The sequence below is a fragment of the Lemur catta genome, chromosome 9 (assembly GCF_020740605.2).
Source record: "Lemur catta isolate mLemCat1 chromosome 9, mLemCat1.pri, whole genome shotgun sequence".
NCBI lineage: Eukaryota > Metazoa > Chordata > Mammalia > Primates > Lemuridae > Lemur > Lemur catta.
In genome coordinates this window covers 73,436,351-73,456,917 of record NC_059136.1, presented here as the reverse complement: position 1 = coordinate 73,456,917, position 20,567 = coordinate 73,436,351, and the positions used below count along the sequence as shown (strand labels likewise).

Below are 20,567 nucleotides of genomic sequence, written 5' to 3'. Positions count from 1 at the left end.
TACTTAGCTTTCCAATTTTTCTCTTTATACCCTTCATCTTTATTACTCACTCCATAAATTGTTACTACATCCTTATAAGTTACTCTCTATTTTTCCCATTTCTCTTCTTTTTATAATCGACCCTTTCCCCATCATTCCATTAAATTGGGATGACAGTACTTAAAAGCTCAGATCTCCATTTCCATCTGGACTAACATTATATTATACAAATACAAAAATAAATGATTTCTATATTTAGTTTTCCTAAATCTTCTTCCTAAAATGAATGTTGGTGAACCATAGTTCTTTATTTTAAGTTAAAAATTCATCAGTATAACTAGGTCCTATTTTCAAAAACCACAAACAAATAGAAGGAGCAAAGTAATTTAAAATTTTACATTGTCTTCATTTATTTTAAAGGATTAGCTTCCAGAACTCCTATGTATTTTACTTGCTTGTCCCAACTGGGATCACTCTGAGTACAGCGTAGAAACCAGAGTAGATGAGGCCAAGGAGCTGTAAGGGCCTAGCAGGAGGTGACTGCCCCGGCCTAGTGAGATGGGGATTGGGAATGTGGGAGAAACAGTTTGGAGGTGCGACTGAAGGGACTTGGCTACTGACTGCGTCTGAGGACAGTGAGGGAAAGGACATTGTCAAGATGACCCTTGGGGGGTTTGTTTTGTACAATCAGATGGACAGATGGCAGGTCCATTCTTGGGGGTCGGCAATATTAAGTAAGGAAACATTTCTGCTCCCTGAATTTTCAATGTGGGGGGTCTACCTTTATATTTTAATACATTACGCAGAGTCCTATATAATAGGAGGTGATACACCTGGATATGTACATTGCTCTCGTACATGTACAAAATTTACTATGCTCGGAATTCTAGATAGAAACTATATGCAGCTCAATCAATTAAGGTGTTTAGCGCTCTGAGCCTAGCTTGGCATAACAACATCTCTCTCTCTCTTTCTCTCGCTTTCTCTCTCTCTCTCTCTATATATATATACACACACACACACACACACACACACACACACACACACACACTGGTTTTTACAATTATAATGCTTCACTATAAGTCTAAATAGTGAATTTCTAGCCCTGGTGCTTGAGAATATACAGTCAGTTCTTGTTGGCTGTTGTGATTGATCCTAGCTCCAACCTGGAATTGTACTTCCTAAAGTTACCTGTTCTCTGCATCCAAAATTCCTCACTGAGACCTTCTCCCTCTATGGCTCAGGCAGGATCAAATTCCCTTACACTCAGCTGTTCTAATTTACTGAGTTTTCCAACCCACCATTAATTTTCTTCTGATGTGGTCTTCCTGACTGCTGACTAAGCAACCCTACCGGAATTTCTCTCTCCTCATTCTTATTTTGTTCCCTGCCCTTTCTTTTATTTTGTGATCCTACTCAGTTTCTTTTCTGGAGCAGATCTGTCCATCCTGTCATCCATCTTGTCTAGCCACCTGCCAGGCACTCTCTCTGAGCCACTAGAAACCCGACATCCCAAGCCTGGATCTCCAAACTCAGGCCCAAGAGAGTATTTCAGCTCTTTCAGACAAAGGGTAATGTTACAGTGCATTTATTCAAGGGGAGCAGCTCTATTTTTTTTTTTTTTAATTCCAGGGGCTTTCTGTTATTTAAAAAGAAACAAAAACTTACTTCTTCTTCTGTGAGAGTTGGGTCTTCTTCCCGAGACTTGTAGGACAATGAACTAAATCTCTGTCAGAACAAACACAAACCAAAGGAGAGTAGTTTAAAATTATTGAACCCAACCTTTCTTTTGCATATATTTCCTCCTATCTGTCTAAAAATGTTTTCAAATGATTTCTATGGAATCACATAGAAATTATGTGAAGGACTAAGAAATAAACACATATACCATTATTATTATACGATGCTCTGGGATATCTAATAGTATTACACTAGGAGAAATTTCCTCTAATTTTGTATTTGAATCTGTAGGTACAAATAAGCCAAAATAATCATTTAGGCTACTCTTTCAATTCCTAATTGTCACGAAGGATTGATCATCAATAAAGGACTGATAATTTAAAAAATCACAGTGTTTCTTTATCAAATGCCGGAATCCTATATTTCTACAGGTTGCAGGTTGTCATCAGGAAGATCTTTAAGTCATCTGGAAACTTCAAAGCTAATGGAAGGTAAATCAGCTCACTTTGGAGGGCTTCCCCCCTGCCTGATTTCTCAATGCTCCTGGTTTGCTGGTTCTCTCCCTAGAACATCTCCTGTCTTAATTCCTGGTGACTTCAACAAATGTGCATCCTTCCAAATCCTTCAGTTCCTCCGCCCCCACGGATGCTGTGCTCCATGCCCTGGCCTCACCCTCCCTCTCCCGGATGCACCGTGGCACCCTCTCACCCTAAGCCACAGCCTCTCCCACCACGCCAGCTCCTCGCGATCCCTTTAGACCAGCACGCGCCGTCCAGCTTCACCCCTTCTGTGACCCAGTTCCGACGCTCCTTCAGTGCTGCTGGGATCCAGCCACCTTTTCCAGTCTCCCTGTCTGCTGATGTCCTTCCTTCCTGCCTTCCCAACCTTAAACTCCATAGTGAGCCGTCACAATCGTGCTCCCTGGTCACTGGTGAACTTGACGCTTACGTGAGCCCTTTACGTGCCTCTGTGCCATCTGACACTTCCCTAGTACACCCCGTCCCTGCTCGACCAGCAGTCTGCTTTGCTTCTCATCCTCTCTCCCCAAACTTCCCGCACCTCCTCATCCATCCTCACTCTGAGCAGATGACCCTGCTTCCTAGCTCACTGAGAAAACTGAAGGCACCAGCAGAAATTTCTACGAACTCCGTCACCGGCCTCTGCACCCATCCATTTTCCTTCTGCCCTGTTACCACAAATGAACTTTCCACGCTCCTCCTTATGGCGATCCCCTCCTCCCATGTATCAGATCCCATCCCTGCACACCTACGCGTGAATTTAGCTCTAGAAAATTCTCCTAGTACAGGATCACTCCCATCCACACACAAACCTGCTGCTACTCCTCTCATTCTAAAAACAAAGACAAAACAAATGAACCCAATCCCACTTCCAGCTCTATCTATTGCCTCACTTCTTCAGAGCAAAGTCTCCTACAAGAGTTGTCTATGAAGTCACTGAGATAATTGTTCTCCTCCTATTCTCTTTCTAAACCTGTTTCAGTTTCTGCCACTCCATGGAGACTGCTCTTGTCAAGGTCATCGGTGTGACTCATCGTCCCTGAACTGCCGCTGCATTTGCCACAGCGGTCGGTCACTCTTTCCCCCCTGGTCACAGTCTTCGCTTGGCTTCCAGGACCCCACACTTTCCTGTTCTTTCCTCTTTGGTCTCTTCTGCTGGCTTGTTTTCCAGATCTCTACTCTTGGAGCTCTTCTGGTCCTAACTGATGTGCACTCATTCTGTGAGCTCATCCAGTCTCCTGGCTTTCAAACCACACTTCCGCCAATGACTCCCACGTGTGCCAGTCCAGCTCTGGCCTTTCCACTCAACCCCACCCGTCTACACAGCTGCTATCTGATTAGCTCCACCTGGAGCTCCAATCTGTATCTCAAACTAAGCACCTCCAACGCTGAACGCCCAACTTCTCCCCCAAACCTGCTCTGTCTGCATCTTCTGCAGTTCAGTTAATACCAATTCTATCCTTCCTACAACTCAGGCCCAGCCTTGGACTCATCACTGTCTCTTTCTCTCACTCTCATGTGTATAATCCATTGGCAAATCTCTGGGCTCTAGCTTAGCTTCTCTCATCACGTCTGCAGTCTCCGCCCTGATCTGGGCCACCCCCATCTTTCACCCGGTTTATCAAGATGGCCACCCAATTGGTCCCTGGCTTCTGCCCTTCACAGTCTATTTCAAAACTGGAGTCAGAGGGATCCTTTCACAACACAGGTTGGGTTGTGCCATTTTGCTGCTCAAGACTCTCTGGTGGCCTTATCATTGTTCAGACTATAAGCCAAGGCCACCCAGGATTGAGCCCTGGTTACCTTCTGCCCACTACTTTTCTTGCTTGTTCCTCTCCAGCCACACCAGTCCCCTCGTCTTCCCTTACAAGCCAGGCAAGCCCTAGCTGCAGGAACATCATGCTGGCTGTACCCTCCCATTTGCTTGCTCTTCCCCAGAAAGCGCGTAACTCACTCTCGCCCCTCCTTTAGCTCTCCTCAAGTGTCACCTTCAGAGCTGGGCAGAACCTGACTGCTCTGTCCAAAACTACTCCCCACCTCTATTTTCCCAATCCCCCTTATGCTATTTTTTTTCTTACAAACTTTATGTCTATCTCTTCCCACTAAAATGTAAGCTCACAGGGGCAGGAATTTTATTCATTTATATGTGTTATTCAGTGTCATTCTTAGCACCCAGAAGACTGTGTGGCACATAGTAGGTGCTCATTAAAATCTTTCTGTTGAATGAATGAATATTAAACACTTCAAACTCTCAACTCACTTAGCATTCAAATTGTTTATATGAAGATGATGGCTTACTCATTCTTCTTATACTGTAGAAAGAGAATTTGATTTCCAGATGGGTATTTCCAGTTTTTAATGTAAAATCTGGAGAACTGCTTACTAGCAATGGTTAGGCAACTGACCTTCTTATCTTTAAAATGTTTCTGAGTAAAAACGTTAACTGGTTTAGGCAGCATGAACTTTACATCAGTTTTATTATCTTTGGTTTTATGAAAGGCAAAAAATTAGACTGCATTTTTGCATTTTATGAATGTGTTCATACATCATTTTGCTGGTGCTTTCAACAGCTGATTTCATGGATAATATGAAATGTTGAAATATATTCAGAGAGTAGCAAAAAGCAGGCTTCCTAGGGCTAATCTATACAATCAGAGCTTTCTGACCATGAACTCCAGAAGTGTTTTTAGGCTACGAGTGACTGATGAGGCCCTACTTGCCCTTCCCACCAAAACTTGAATAGAAGACAACCTTGTCTTTTTCGCTGTATAGAGAAAAGAAATTAGATATAATTGCCTGAAGTCGATGAGCCTAGTTAAACCTCAAGGAGATTTTGACAACTGGAGATGTGACGTTCACTGCAGCTCAGATATTAAGTTATCAGACACACACCCAGAAGCCAGGGGACCAGTAATACGTTTTAGAGCTTTGCTGAATATCCAAATTTAAGAGTTAGAAGTTATAACTTAGGAATTGTTACAACATAAGATTTCTTATTGGATTTACACGAGCGTACAAGCAATCAGATATAAACAGGGCACGTGTGACTCGGTTCCCCGCTGTGCACGTTGCTACGCTTTGATTTCTGGGATGCTGGCAGGGGAAAGGTCACCACGCTGCTCAGGCAGCAACAAGCGGGAGAAGTAAAATGTGCAGACAAAGGGTTTAGTCTGTCTGCTTCACTCTTGGTCTTCAAAATAAAGGAAATAATACTTGGCCCTAATTATCATGTAAAAATTGGAAAATACCCAAGTGAGGTGCGGAGAAAGAAACGTTCGATAAACATGAGCTTTCAGTGTCTTATTACTTGGAGGGGGAAAACAGCCAAACACAGCTTACACTAAAGCAGCTTTCATCATTTAACAAATTTGGAAGTGTTTGTAGATATTTCCCAGAACAATGTACAAGTAAAAAAAACACCAAAAACATCCTGGGACTAAAGAGTCCTAATCATGACAAAGGCCCATGAAACAAACACGCCGGAGCCCACCTTGTTGGTTTCGCTGGTCCTCTCCGCGGCTCTCTCCTCTCCTGCCTCTCTCCCTTCCCCCTCCTGAAGGTTTTCATTCTCATCCAGAAGTTTGACAGGGACAGGTGGCGGCGCCTCCTCTTCTGGATCACACGAATTGTCGAGAATACTCTCTGCATTCACACTTTGGCGACACTTTTTGTTTCTGTCCACAGAGGCATATTCAGCGAACTCTGCTTTGCCCTCGGTGTGGGGCCCGGGAAGCTCCTTCAAGGTAGAAGTAGACTTTGACTTGCCACTGTGGCCTTTATCCAGGTGTGTGGCTGCTGCCACCTCCTTGATTTCTTTCACGGTCTCATACAAGCAGTCCTCCACCATGTTTTCTTGGGAGGAGCTGTCCTTGAGCACTTCGTACGGCCCCTCCACGCCCGGGCCCGGGTCCCCATCCGCACTTCTCACCGTGAGCACAGTGTCTACCGCGCTCTCAGGAGGGATTCTGGGCAGCTCCCGACTCTGATGACACTTTGGCTTCCCTGTGCTGTCCTGCGAGTCCAAGAGATCCGAAGCTGAGGTCTGGACTTCCTCGTAATGCTGCATGCAGGTCAGAGTACTGTCTTCTGAAAGAACTAAAGCAGCAGAGGTATTAAAAGTGGACAGGGATAAGTCCTTCAGTAATTATTACAGCAAATCAGAGAATGTAAAGTTAGGTTCAATCAAGATGCTCACTTTAGTAGATTCTCGGCTGCAAATTATAGATATTATGACTGTCAGGTGATATTCTTACTTCAATCACAGTTTCAACTAAAGTCATCTGTCATATTTTTCCCAATATGGGATTTAATAAATTGTCTTGGCTACAAGGGTGGTTCACAGTTACTTTCCTTACTTATTGTTACACCCGATGAGACTCTTGTGGGCAGAGGGGCCAATGTGACCAGAGGATGAAAGTGGTATTCAGTGGCGCCAAACTGTGGGGGCTGGACACTATCAGGGGAACATGTGTGGTGGCCACTCTCCCTGGCCCACTGGCCCCCGCCTGTGTGTGGAGGGAATTACTGGGAGCCACCCTACCCCCCTCCACAGGTCACCTGCTTGGCTGGCATAATGGAACCAACGGGGCAAAAATGTACCCTTCAGCAGTATCACAAAGGGACTGGCGGTGCCCTGTGTCTTCCTGCCATCACCCAGCCACACATTCCTGCCTTTAATTAGAAAGTCCAAATATGAAATTCTGGGACTGCCACAGAAATGTCACCGTGTGAAGCCATTCAGTTGTCCCTTCACCAAGTACGTTTTGGGTGTCTACTATGTGCCAGGGATGGTTCAAGGTGCTGGGGACACATCACTCGACAAAACAGAGTCCTGCCCTCCGGGTGCTTCCACTGCAGTGACTAAGTTATTAGATTAGTGTCTCACTTTGGGGGGATTAGAAATAGTGTCCCTATTGTATCTATACATATATATATATTTAAGGGGGCCATGGGAAAATGATAACAGATCACTCCACCCTTCTGAACTTAACAACCACCACAGCCACGTGTGTCCTAAACACCTAATCCTCACAGCGGGGTGAACTTCTGCTCCCTGGTCTTAGTCAATGGACCGCGGTGGACAGAGAACAGGCACTAGTGTCTGAAGACTCGGGTGTCGATACTGACCACCCCACAGGTCCCTTGTCAGCAAATGGGGGTCACAGGACGACCTCGAAGCTCAGGTGGAAGTGCACTGTGCACTGTAAAGCACGACGCCAATGCAGCTGCTACTTTTGTCCGCGAGAGAACACAGCGAGCAACTGACATTGTGCAGCACGGCTCCGGGTGTGTGTCCAGGACACAGACTGCCTGGTACACATTACAGATCCTCAGCGCACTGACTGTAGGATCTTAGGCAGATTATGAACCTCTCCGTGGTAGGCAGAACGGTCCCCCAAGAGATGGCCACGTCTGATCCCCGGAACCTGTGCAACTGGGTTATGTCAGGTGGCAAAGGGAGCACTAAGGTTACAGAAGGAATTATGGTGCTAATTAGCTGACTCTGAGATGGGAGAGCATCCTGGGGTATCAACGGCCCAAGGTAACGACAAGGGTCCTTCTGAGTGCAAGGGGGAGGCAGGAGAGTCAAAGGGAGGATGTGGAGACAGAGGCAGAACCGCGGAATGCAGGTGGCCCCTAGCAGCTGAGAAAGGTGGGGAAAAGGATTCTCCCTGAGAGGCTCCAGGAAGAAACATCCCTCCTGATACGCTGATTCCAGCCCAGTGAGACCCATTTCAGACTTCTGACCTCCGGAATCGTAAGTTAAAACATTTTTGTTGTTTTAAGTTTGTGGTCATTTGTCACAGCAGCAATGTGCCACAGTCTCCTCACCTTTAAACCGCGGATAGTAATAATACCTATCTTGCAGGGTAGCAATAATGTTATTATCAAGGACAGTAATCTTATAGGGTTAAAGTAAACGAGTTAGTACACACACAAATCTTAAAGCGATGCCTGGCACACGGAAGCCAATTAGAAAGTAGTAGGTATCACTCACCCAAATGAGATTTTTTTGCCAAAACTGGTAGTCATACTAAAACTGAACAAGGACACGTTTCCTACTTTTTATGCTACATATTTTGAAACCTAGTACTTTTGTAGCTGATGAGGCCTGTGTTGAAGGTTGGCATTTTTGTAGAACTTACTGTCCCCGTTGGTGAGCGCCCCGTTCTGTTCGCTGCTGGCAGGCGCATCTGTTGCCAGGCTGGTAATTGAACGGCTAAACATCTCTTTGTCTGAAGGCTGCAAAAACAAACAAAAAACCCCAACAAAACATCATTCTTAGCAATGCAGCACATTGCTCAGAATCTAGACTTCAGGGCAGAGAAGAGTACCCATGGCTTTTTTCTAAAAATTAAAACGGCAAAAACAAAAATCAGAATCGACCACAGTAGACCTCCCCTTATCCACAGAGGATATGTTCCAAGACCTCCAGTGGATGCCTGAAACTGCAGATAGGACCCAACCCTATAAGTACTATGCCTTTTCCTATACATGCATACCTGTGATAAAGCTTAATTTATAAATTAGGTATAGTAAGAGGTTAACAAATAATAGAACAATTACAAGAATACACTGTACTAAAAATTACATGAATATGCTCTCGCTCCGTCTCTCAAAATGTCTTATTGTACTGTACTCACCTATTTTTGGACCATGGTTGACTTTGGGTAACTGAAACCACAGAAATCAAAACCATGGATAAAGCGGGGACTTCTGCATTTAGATTTAAATTAAGAGAAATAAAATGAAATTCAATTGAGTTTCTTGGTTGACTAGTCACATTCCAAGTGCTCAACAGCAACCTGTGTCCACTGGGTACCATAACATGACAGTACAGACACAGAACATGTGTAGCACTGCGGAACATTCTAGTAGATAGTGCTGTCCCAGAATCTTAGGAGCATGGGGAATCTTCCACGGCCATTGGCACAGCTCCCCACCTGGTGACCTACAACTGGGCTACAGGTAGGTTGTGAGATATCAGTCCCCACAGCTCAAGGCAGGGAGGGGACCAGAAGGCCCAACGCTGGTCAGAATTGACTCCGGCAGGGAACGGCGTCACCCCTGTAGCACAGGTGCTGTAAAATGCTATTCTCAAAGATGTGCCGTGCCACGAGAAACATGGAAAAGCATCACTATTTGTCATCTGAAAGGAAAAGACTTAACTCTGGTCAAAGACAGGTAATGCCATTGATTTCTGAAACTCTTTCAGAATCAGCCACGTCTCTGGCTCCAAGGTTCGCAAAGACAGTCACATGCTGGAGCGCAGCTCTGCAAACCTTTCTTATTCCCACAGACAAACCCTGGGCTGGGGAACCTGTGGCCTCTGATGTCAAGATTATTCTTTTTTAGGAGGCAAGAAAAGCTTCACCTTTCTCTACTGCACCGCTTTTACTAAAAGGATTTGTCCTGTAAAATTTGAATTCAGTCAAAAGGTTGCACTCAAGGATCCAGACAGCACAGGTTCCCCACACCTGCCGGGCAGTTTCTTTAACACATTAACTGCCTTGTGAGTTGTATTTAACTCACACTAATTTTGAGTCTGGGCCCTTGTAAAGCAATATGTAACTCACACGTCTCTTTACCTTGGAAGCCATGTGAACTATTTTTCAAGTTGCATATAACTCATACACAGAAAACAATAAAAAATAACAAGTTTTTCATTAAATTAGAAAGGATCATTTTGTTTTTGAAGTTTTTATTTTATTTTCATAATAAAACACCGTGGCCCCAAGGGAAAAATTTTTTTTTCTGGTGTGGCAGTCAATGTGTTAAACACCCACTGGTCCCAGGCCGCTGCCTGCGTCACTGCAAAGATGGTTTGCTCCCCGTCCTGTCCGTGGCCTGCATGACCCGAGAGGTTACCCCAGGCTCCAAGACTCCACGTGGAAAGTTCTGATGTGAACAGCCCAGGAGGGCTAGTTGGCCTCAACAAATTCTCTGACTCCTAATTTGGAGCTAAATAGTGACAGCAAAGAGCGTGTGCTGTGGCATGATCCAAAAGTTTATCGGGAGTCACTGCTGCAATTCAATGCAGCTCATATCTGATGAGCCCAGGAGATACGTCATTGTGTCAGGCTGCCGGGAACCTGAGATGCAGGTGCGTCCCCTGCCCCACCTCACCGCCCATATCCCAGAAACGATGCTACAGTCGGGCAGGAATGGGGGCAGGTGTGGGGGCAGGAATGGGGGCAGGTGTGGGGGCAGAAGGCTCTCAGGTGGGCTCACAGCAGCACAATATAGGTTCTAACCACCATTCCCAATCTTAGCGTCTGTGAGATAGGGAATCTGCAAGTTGTATAAGATTTAGGAGCTGAAAAGCTCTTACAGAGAGCTGGGTGGGCAAATGTGTGTGTGCAGGACACCACCGCCCGTGTAAACACGTGCTCTCGTGCACACTTTCTCTCGGACACACACACTCACATACGGGAGGCTGATTAATTATGAGAGCCAGCCTCTTCCTCTTATCCACCTGCCACTCTCTTCCTGTCTCACCCAGGGCTGCTGCGACCTCGAGGCGAGCAGCAGGCGGTGAAGGTGTGGAGGGGCTCTCACACTTGTGCGTACATCAGAATCACCTGGAGGGCCTGGCGACACCCTAGGGAGGAGTCTCACCTCTAACAGGCTCCCAGGTGATGCTGCCGCTGGCGTGGTCTGGGCCACACCTGAGAACCCTGCTCTAGAAGGAAGCCAGCAGTGGAGCCGGAAGTCTTCTCCCAGCCCCATCTCACTGCCCCGCTGGCACCAGGGAGAGAGGTGGGTGAGGGAAAACGGGGCCTGGATCTGCACGTGGGAGAAGCCACAGAAAGGATTTCCCGGTCCCTCCACCTCCTCCCAAGGCCACCACGGCAGCAGTCACTGGGGCAGAGCAGAGGCGCCAGGAACAGACAAGGAGTGGGGACAACATGGACAAGCAGAGACGGGAATGGGGTGAGAAAAAGGGTAAAGGGCGGAGCGGTGGGTGGGGGACCTGGGCATGCACATGCAGAGAGGAAGGGAAGGGGAGCCCTGCGGGGCCCCCAGGGGGAACAGGGAGCCTCACCACTTCCTGCCTGCGTGGGCTAAAAGAGTCCCTCGAATTTGTAGGTCAGGCAGCCTAGGCCAGAGGTGCCACCTGGGGAAGTCCCAGTGTGCCTGCTGGCTGCTGTTTGACACCGGACCTCATGCTATGTTTCTAACTCGTCCGTACTTCCTTTTTTGCACCCTCTTCTGCCAAACCAGTTTTTGCTTGACCTTGAGAAATCATGTCCTGAACGGGAAGCATCTTCTGTTTTAGCAAGCACTGCCACAGGGCTCAGGCAGGACTCTGAACCCGGCCTTGTGTGTATGCAGGTGCAGGGGGGCACCCATCCCCAGCTGCTGGAATCGCTCAGCCCGGTAAGGTCATGGCCCTGAGTCAGAGGACAAGGCGGGACCGGGCCCTCTCAGGCTGTTCCTTACCAGGGTGGATCCCCAAGGCCCACCTGAGGATCATGAGGACCCGTATAGTGCTGAGGGCTGGGAACACCCCAGCGAGGCCAGGCTATCCCTAGGGTGCTGTGGGTCCCAAGCTCTGGTTAGCTTAGTGACCCGTTGTTATGGGTTGAACTGAATACATATGTCAAAGTACTAACCACCAGGACCTCAGAATGTGACCTTATTTGGAAGTAGGGTCACTGCAGATGGAACTAGTTAAGATGAGGTCACACTAGAGTCGGTGGCGGCGGGGGGAGGGGGGGACTAGTCTAATATGTCTGGTGTCTTTATAAAGGGAAACTTGGACACAGAGCCAGACACGCATAAGGGAAGATGATGTGACAGGCAGAGGGAGAAGACCTTGTGAAGAAGAAGGCAGAGATTTGGGTGATGCACCTACAAACCAAAGAATGCCACCGACTGCCCACACACCACCAGGAGACAGGCCTGGAACAGACCTGCTCTCAGAAGGAACTGACGCTGCAAACACCTGATTTTTGGACTTCTGGCCTCCAGAACTGAGACAATATATATGCTATTTAAGCCCCCAGTTTGTGGTCCTTTGTTATGACAGACCTAGCCAATTAAAACACCAGTTGGAGCTGGGCAGAGGCAAACAAGAGACATCCCTGCGGCAGGTTGGAGCCATCTAAGATCATTCTGGCAGCGGCAAAACTGCATCTGTGTCAGACACTGTCCCAACAAACCTGGCTAATCGCACAGGCCTCTGGCCACGGTGACTATAAACCTACAGAAAGAGGACACAGTGCAGGCAGTCACAGTTAACTTGGGCTTAGTTCTCCCCCTCGGGTTCATTCGGCTCATAAGCAGGTAGGAACAAGCTTAGATGCGTAGCTGATATCTTAGCATGTGCACACAGACAGACAGACACACACACGCATGTGGGCTCACCACGTTCATCAGGTTCTCATGGTCCCCACTCTGCTGTTTCGGCTTCTTTTCCCTGAGATGGAAAATAAAACATCATTGTAATGTCAAATGTGCCCCTTAAAATAAAAAATTCACTACGCTTTCCTATCCTAATTCTTACTACCACTTAAATCTCTCTTATTTTAAGAACCATGTGTATTTTGTCCAAAGAGGAAAAAACTAGACAGTTGCTTGATCACCTGTTTGCAGGTGTTAGGTGCAAGAAGTGGTCAGGCCACAGAGGGACTGCTCACCTGTCTTGAGCGCCTCTTCTTCCAGGAATTAAAAATACAAGCTCACAGTGAGAGGCCGAGGCAGGGTCCTGAGTAGAAACTGTTTATACCCAGAAGACTGGAATGAGTTATACCATTTTTTTCCTTAGAAAACCCAGACAATTATCTCATCTCACTTAGGAGTCTCTGCAAAGTCACACACTGCAGAGGGATGGGGAAAATAAAGAAAATACAAATTTTGGCACGCCAGGAAGGGTACATGCTCTCAGCATGAGTCATATGTACTTCCAGTCTATGGAAAAGTCTGTCAAGTAAAAATAGAATTTGTTTTTACTCAGGACGGTCTAAAGAAAGCCATCAGTTGTAGAAAATACGTGTCCCATCCACGCACCATATAAAGCAAGAGTGTCACCTAGTGGGAACGTGAGTAACTGCAGCAGCGGGCCGGCCCAGGCCCCGGGCAGCCCACACTCCCGGCAGCCTGTATTTCTTCATCTTCCTGGCCAGTCAGACTCTGACCCAGGCCTGGGTCCAAACTGGGCAGGGTTTAGGAGGCTACTTGGATTCAGAGGGTCTGGCTTTTCCCCTCTTGACAGATTTCAGGCTGGGAAGCCATATCAGACTTTTAAGTGACACTCCTGGAGTTCCTTCCAAGATTGAGAGTGAGTTTGCAACTGGGAAGGCGAACCTTCAGCCGGTCTGTGCTGGTTCCCGGCAGCATCCACCCCCCTCCAGAAGGCTGCCTGCTTTGCAACAGCTCCTGAATGTCTGGCAAAATCACTCCTCATTAGAAAGAGCTTTACTTCTCTCTGAGCAAAGATCTCTTTTTTGGGGTACTGACATTTTCTCTGAGACAGAGGAGAAAGATGTATAATTCTAAAAAGAGATACTGATGATTATTTCACATATAGCATGTCTCTCTCCTAGGAAAACTAGTCTGTTTCTTAAGAAACTGCAGTTCTACATTATAAATCTTTAATAATAAACGATCCCTCGGAAGCCACGTAACAGCAAAAATTCTCAGTAATTTCCAAGTGATGGTAAGAAGATGCACATCACACTTGGATTTCGGAATGTCCACAGATGGCAAAAGACAATACAAATTTTGACAAAATTTGTCAAAAGAACAGCATGAATTCCATTCTGGGAAGTTTAAAATATAAGGGCTCTTCCACTTGCTCCTCAGCAAGATCAAATATGGATTTTCATTCAATTAATAAAGAATGTCCTAGCACCCTTTGCAGCACAGAGAAGTTAAAGTGTGGTTTCTTTCTGTGAACAGTCAAGCAGACGTCTTATATACAGGCGCTTCTGGGTACAGGGAACATGTTATTTCAAGGTTCTGGTAGAGACACTCTGGCTCTTACCTATCGCAACTGGAGCACAGGAAGATGAGGAAGGTGATGAGGAAGAACGTGGCAACAGCTGCCAAACTCCCCCACAGGACGACCTGCATTTGTCCCCCGCTAAGCACGCTGCCTGCAGGTCCCATGGTGGCAGCAGGAACTGGCACAGGCTGACGGAATCGGTCCTTCAAAGGTGGTGACGTGGGGGTGCCGAGGGCTCCATCCTCCTGCAGAGAGACCACGTGTTTGGAAAGTACTTCCCGTGTGAACGGGCAGAATCTTGTAATTAGGTTCCTGTACGGAGCAAGGCCTTTGAGCAACGTCGGGGAAGTGTGTGCAGAATGCAGGACACAGCACTGGACTCGATTTGAAGCCTGACTCTGGGCAAGTCCCCTCCACGGTCACCTAAAAGTGCCACTCAGGAATGTACAAGTGCCTAGTGCAGTGTGTGAAGCAATGGCTATCTTATCTTGATATGTGTGGGGGATAGATTCTTAATGTCTTCAAATAAAGATTCCAAGTACTCCATAGCAGACAAATTCATGCTTATTTGGATTCATTTTTTACCAGAATATAAAACAATATTTATATAGCTTTTACAAATATGTAATTCACCATCCTCCCCCCACCCCACGGTCCTGTCACCTCTTATCTTCCCAGCTCCCCAAACCCGCTGTTCTCTGAAAAGGTTTAAGGTCAATATACCTAATGAAACAGAACATCTTCATTTCCACCCGCACACACAGTTATCTATTCTGAGGATGTGACTTTATTTCAGGCTGGTTTCCACTAAGCTGCTGTGAGCACCGAAGAAATGCATTTTCAAATGAATGGATGAAAGTATGTGCTAAGAATACAGCCTCAGCAGTAAACAAGACCTATTCATAAACAACTACAAATTAAGCATAAGAGCTTTACCGAGTACACTTTAGCACCTGGCATGTACCAGGGACTCTGCTAAATGCTTTCCTCATTTAATCACTGCCACCACCCTGCGTAGGAGGCACTGTTAATCCCTATTTCACGGAGAAGGAAGCTGAATCCCAGCAGAGAGGTAACTCCCCCCACGTGTCTCAGGAGCCAAGTGGCAGGGTGGGTTGAGCCCAGCTGTCTCTGACTGCAAAGCCTGACTCTGACTCTCAGCTCCTTATGGAAGCTGCTCCTCACTGGAGGGGGGGGGGGCCGGGACTCAAGGGGCTACTGCTGCCCCGTGTTCCAGTTACAATGCTTCTAAATGGAAACGGTCAGATTTCTTTTGCTAAATATTAAGAGTTATAGAGCAGTATATCAAATTGACAATTACCTGTCATGAGAGAGGCCTTGTTTAAAGAACAGTTGCTTTGCTCAATTCTAGAACATTCTAAATGAAAAGGAACAGCCTTTAACTTAATGTCAAGTGTCATGAATAAAGCGAATAAATATTTTTGTCTTATGATAATGACACAGTATTTTTCTTGAAAAAGACCGTCGCTGTTTCCATTCCCATTGGCTTCACTGACAGGTGACTACATTCAGCCGTCATTGAGCGCTAACATCAGGGCAGCACGAGGATGGCTTCACAGCGACCCAGGGTGCACCCTGAAAGGGAGCAAGTAAAAGCCATTCCATTTCAACAGAGGCAGCTCAGCCGGACCAAACTATCTCCAGGTGAAACATTATCACATTTATTTGAATATTCCAAATTGAAGGATAATAAAAAACTGAAAGAGAGAAACTTTTATCTACAGTGTATGCAGAGAGAATTCTGCGATGAAGGTGTGACCATTTTCCTTAGTCTATGAGTCAACATGAGCATCTCCTAATGCCCCATAATTACATAAATGTGAAACTTCCTGTGTAACACAGAACTTTCTTCCTCTGGTCATACATTATGCTTGTGAACACTTGTAGGCATATATTAATGAACAGTCAGATGACGTTTGTGTGTTTGCTCCTGGACAGCTATATCTGAATGAAAATAACCACCTCCTATGACTTGCTGATACAAAGAATAATTCACTTTAAATCAAGACTAAAAATTGGCACCACAGGTTTTTAAAATACGTTCAAGTAAGTGCTTAAATCATGGTGACTGATGAAAATATATGAAATAAAATTTTACATAAAGGTCCAAAGCGTAAACATTTTAAGAAGCACAGAAAAAAAGTTGTCAATGTCTTGAACAGGCATTTGTTTATTCCTTTCTTTGTTCACTCATTCGTTCACACAGATGGATCAATGCTTATTTGTAAAGTGCCAGGTTCTTTGAAACTAGTTTGCCATGTGAGTTATTCAAAACCCAGAGATCCACCCAGCAAGCCTAGCGTGGGATCTCTAGCGCCTCCCTCCACTTCTGCAAGTTTCTCTCCTTTTCTCTCTTCCCTCTCTCTTAACAGAAGAGGCCAACAGCATACAAAGAATGACCTGTGTGGGTGCCCAGCCTATTAGGACAGTGCAGGGAGAAAGAGGATGAAAGGGGATTATCACAAGCTACTGAATAAAGGATGGAACTCAGAGAAAATGTGTCAAAACTCCTGGCTCACTCCCCTTCAATTAGAATTTTCTGAAAAGTCACTGAAAGACGTTTCCCAAAGTTCTCACTGTGGACAAAAATCTCACGATGAATGGAATGATCGTCATCTGGTCCACGTGTCCGGGTCAGACACACTGTGGTCCCTGGGGATAAGGGCAGCTCCCAGCTCTCGGCCCCTCTCAGTGCTCTCTGCGGGAGACCGTGGTGACAGGAGCTGCGGTGGTGGTGGGCTGCGCCGGCAGGCCCAGCGGTTGCAGTGGCGGCTACTGCTGACTAGATCCCCTCTAGAGGCCTGGCAGGTAGGTAGGGTGTGTGTGTGTCGGGGGGCGGGGAGGGGGTGGCGGGGATCTGCACACACATGACTTTTAATGCTCACAGCAGACCTCCCAGGTGGGACTATTCCAGTTTTAGAGATGATCTGAGCTCTGCTACTCTTCCCTCCTGGTCTCCTTTTATTCTGAACTTCCATTTCCATAATTCTGCCACCCATTCCTTCTCTAGCTGTCTCCCTAAATTTTGGAAGTCCATCCACAACTGAGCCAAGACTGCCTCCCGCTCACCACCTCCTGCCCCCATGTGTATAGACCGCCCCTCCCCCACATGTGTAGATGGGTTGCCCCTCCCCCACATATGTAGATGGGCTGCCCCTCCCTCATGTGTAGATGGGCTGCCCTCCCTCATGTGTATAGATACACATGTATGATTTTGTGCTCTACCTTCTTGGAGGGCCTGAGGGTAGAGGCCTCGTGTGGATGGTCCAGGGCTCTCCTGCCAAGGCCGGACCCTTATGCACTGGTTTCACTGCCCTTGAATGCAATACTTAGGAGTCCTCATTTTGTTTATTTTGAGCATGGCAGGGAGTGGGGGAGTGGTGGAGGAGGGGAACCAGTGTCCTTCCCTGTGGCCCGAAGTCTTCTCTCAGGATTACTGACAGGAGAGAATAAGAAGAGATGAGGCAAAGTATCTGGGAAGTAAAGAGGTACCCTGAAAAGGAGGGGCCTGATGCAATCAGGGAACATGCATTGTGCCAACCAGGCTCCCTGTGGGAAAAGTCACTCAAGGCTACACTGTCCTGTGACGCTGTTACTGGCCCATGAAAACCACCTTATTTTCTGCTAATTCCTATACCAAATAAGACATGTTCTGACTATTTGGAATCATCTCTACCAGCAGAAATATCTGAACATTTTTGGGGAGCATATCTTATAATTTTTTTCATGGAGACAATTAAGTATATTTTCCTCAATCCTGTTCTTCCCTGATTCAATAAACTTGCATTCAACTACAGAATATTAGTTCTTCAGAGTTTAAAAAATATTCTGTTGTCAGAACACATGTATAAACACTGGTTGAGTTATTCAACATAGGGCAGAGAAGGGCCATTTATTTATTCATCTATTTTAGAGACAGGGTCTTGCTCTGTTGCCCAGGCTGGAGTGTAGTGGTGTGATCATAGCTCAATGCAGCCTTGAACTCCTGAGCTCAAGTGATCCTCCTGCCTCAGCCTCCAGAGTAGCTGGGACTCCAGCCATGTATCATCATGCCTGGCTTATTTTTCTTATTTTTGTAGAGATGGGGGTCTCGCTGTATTGCCCAGGCTGGTTTGGAACTCCTGGCCTCAAGCGATCCTCCCCGCTCTGACTCTCAAAGTGTTGGGATTACAGGCGTGAGCCACCGTGCCCAGCCAGATCATTTATTTATTTCTATTGTACCTCAGATAACACATAATTATGGCCCCTGAATGCCCCACTAAGATGAGTTGCAGAAGATGGTAATGCTAATATAATCAGATTTAGCTTAATAGTTGTACATCAATTCTTCTTGCTTTAGAATGGACTTCATTATTGGCTGCACTGATGTGAAATTATGGCTGGAGAATGTACCATATGAATAGTGCATGACAGTGCTGTAAACGAGGCAGTGGTCCTTCTTGCCACCTGCACCCCAATTCTATATAATTTCAAGCTACTGTGGGAATTTGTCATTTGGCCCTGAGAGAGTCAGTGCTTGAGGTTATAGGACTTCTGGAAGGGATCCTTTCAGAAGTTGGTGTGGTTCATTATTTTGGATTAAAATCTCCATAATCTCTTATCATCCTTTTATATTCATTCATTCATGATGTTAATGAATAAATGATTCAATCAGCAAAACCACTGGCCTTTTACTTTAGCAGCAGGTGCCACTTTTAACCACAAGATGGCAGCCTAATTCTACTCTCAGTTCTAATCAGCAGGCTCCTCAAGGAGAGACGCTCAATTACTCTTGTCGCTTGTACCTTACGCCTGGCATTTTAATTATCTTCATTAGCCTGGAGTATCAGCCACCAAGATCAATTCCAACAGGAGCGAAAACGAAACCCAGATGAAATTAATGAAAGGTGCGGACCAAATGGCAGCTATTTATTTCTTTGGCCAAACACCTTTAACAGGTAGGTGCTCTGATCAGAGCAAATTCTTGAAATAATAATTTGGTGGAGGTGGGATGACCAGTGAGATCAGCTACAGAAGCAGACACTTTACGGTTCCTTTGAAGCAGGTTTAAGTCAGTAATGATAGTCATTACCATTTTTACAGCTGTTGCAGCCGACTCATAATTAAGTGTGATAGAAACCGCCTCCACCGTGTCCCCTCCCTGATGGGAGGAATAAGGAGGGCAAGGTCCCCAGGCCAAGGGGCAGTCCTCCTTCCTGACCATTAGCAGGTGTGGCAACCACGCAGTAAAAGTGACACTTGTGGGCTACCAATTAAACAAATTTAACAATTGCCGAGGAGCCAAATTCTGTGAGCACACAGACAGACGGACAGACGCACAGGCTAAGGATAAATAAACCTCCAAACAGAATTCAGAGTCCCCTGAAAGAGCTTTAAGCTAAAGTATTTAAATTCGGGGAGACTGCTCTTCAGGTCAAAGGGATTCTAATAGAGACAAGCCAGCAACGCTGAACTTTGTACGAATGAGTGTCTGTTGTAAACACGGGAGGTGCCCACCCAAATGTTTGCTGTTCCCGACTGCCGGGGTACAAAGGTTTCTGCCTACATAGGATTGGTACCAAGATGTCCCAGTTTCGCTCCTTCAGCGAGTCGGGGAGAACACACCCAAAGAGCAGAGGGCGGTGCAGGACTCTAAGGTAAGACTTTCTTGTTTACAGTTTCCTGAATCATTTTATCACGTCCCTACAGAGCCATATCTTGACATTTCTTTCTATCGCAGCTCAAGAGTGAAGATAAATGAGAGAGACCTGGAAAGCCTTAACATCACCACACCAAACTGACTCTGTCACCAAGACTCACCACTAACGGGAAAAAGAGCCAGGCGCTCATTCTACGAGCAAGTTATAAATCCTTACGGCCGTCTGGCGGCATAACCTGATTACTTTCTGTACACACCAAACCTATCGATCCACACAGAAAACAGGACGGCTGACCCCTTTGGGGGAGGGGTGTGTGTGAGGCTGTCACTTATGTTCAAGAATACATTAAACTTACATCACAGAAATAATATAGTTTATTGCTTATCAAAGCCCTGCCATTTTGTTTTTGCCTTGAGCCAAGCCAAAAGGCAAGCGAATGTGAGGGGTAAGGAATGACTTTTGAGGTTGTTTTCCTCCTATCCGGACTTGGAAGCCAATTCCCAAGGCTCATTGTAATAGTGAGAAGGGAGAGAGGGAGAAAGGGAGAGAGAACGAAAAAGTGTGGTCTTTCTAGAAGCATGTATTTTGTGCATTCTAACAGAGCCCTGAGACATGTTTTTATTTGAGTTAATTTGGATATGTTCTATGCTGAGTGGCTGAGGAGCACAGCATATGAACGTTTCAGAAAGTGTGTAGTTTGGGCTTTAGGTTCTATGTCTTCCTGCCTTGTGCGTTTGCTCATCTGATCTAATTTAAAAGTTCCTCGAGGGCAGGGATGTA

At 46.1% G+C, this 20,567-nt stretch overlaps 1 protein-coding gene and 1 long non-coding RNA gene across 7 annotated transcripts in view; one reads left to right on the top strand and one right to left on the bottom strand.

Annotated features, from left to right (window-relative positions):
* Positions 1 to 20,567, bottom strand: part of PAG1 (phosphoprotein membrane anchor with glycosphingolipid microdomains 1) — a 135,892-nt gene that overhangs the window by 4,952 nt on the left and 110,373 nt on the right. For all 4 annotated transcript variants that reach the window (XM_045561434.1, XM_045561435.1, XM_045561437.1 and 1 more), the window contains 5 exons: positions 14,167 to 14,372; positions 12,549 to 12,600; positions 8,324 to 8,420; positions 5,668 to 6,272; positions 1,648 to 1,707 (listed from right to left, as the gene is read on the bottom strand). In XM_045561434.1, the coding sequence (XP_045417390.1) occupies positions 1,648 to 1,707; positions 5,668 to 6,272; positions 8,324 to 8,420; positions 12,549 to 12,600; positions 14,167 to 14,291 (939 nt within the window). In that variant the 5' untranslated portion in view covers positions 14,292 to 14,372. The remainder of the gene's footprint in view (positions 1 to 1,647; positions 1,708 to 5,667; positions 6,273 to 8,323; positions 8,421 to 12,548; positions 12,601 to 14,166; positions 14,373 to 20,567) is intronic.
* LOC123644966 lies at positions 18,948 to 20,137 on the top strand. Of its 3 annotated transcripts, none has more exons than XR_006737333.1 (3): positions 18,948 to 19,085; positions 19,698 to 19,784; positions 19,868 to 20,137. It is a non-coding gene; the product is annotated as an uncharacterized LOC123644966 (long non-coding RNA). The 3 variants fall into 3 exon arrangements; XR_006737332.1 differs by having other exon boundaries at positions 19,682 to 19,784; XR_006737334.1 differs by having other exon boundaries at positions 18,988 to 19,034.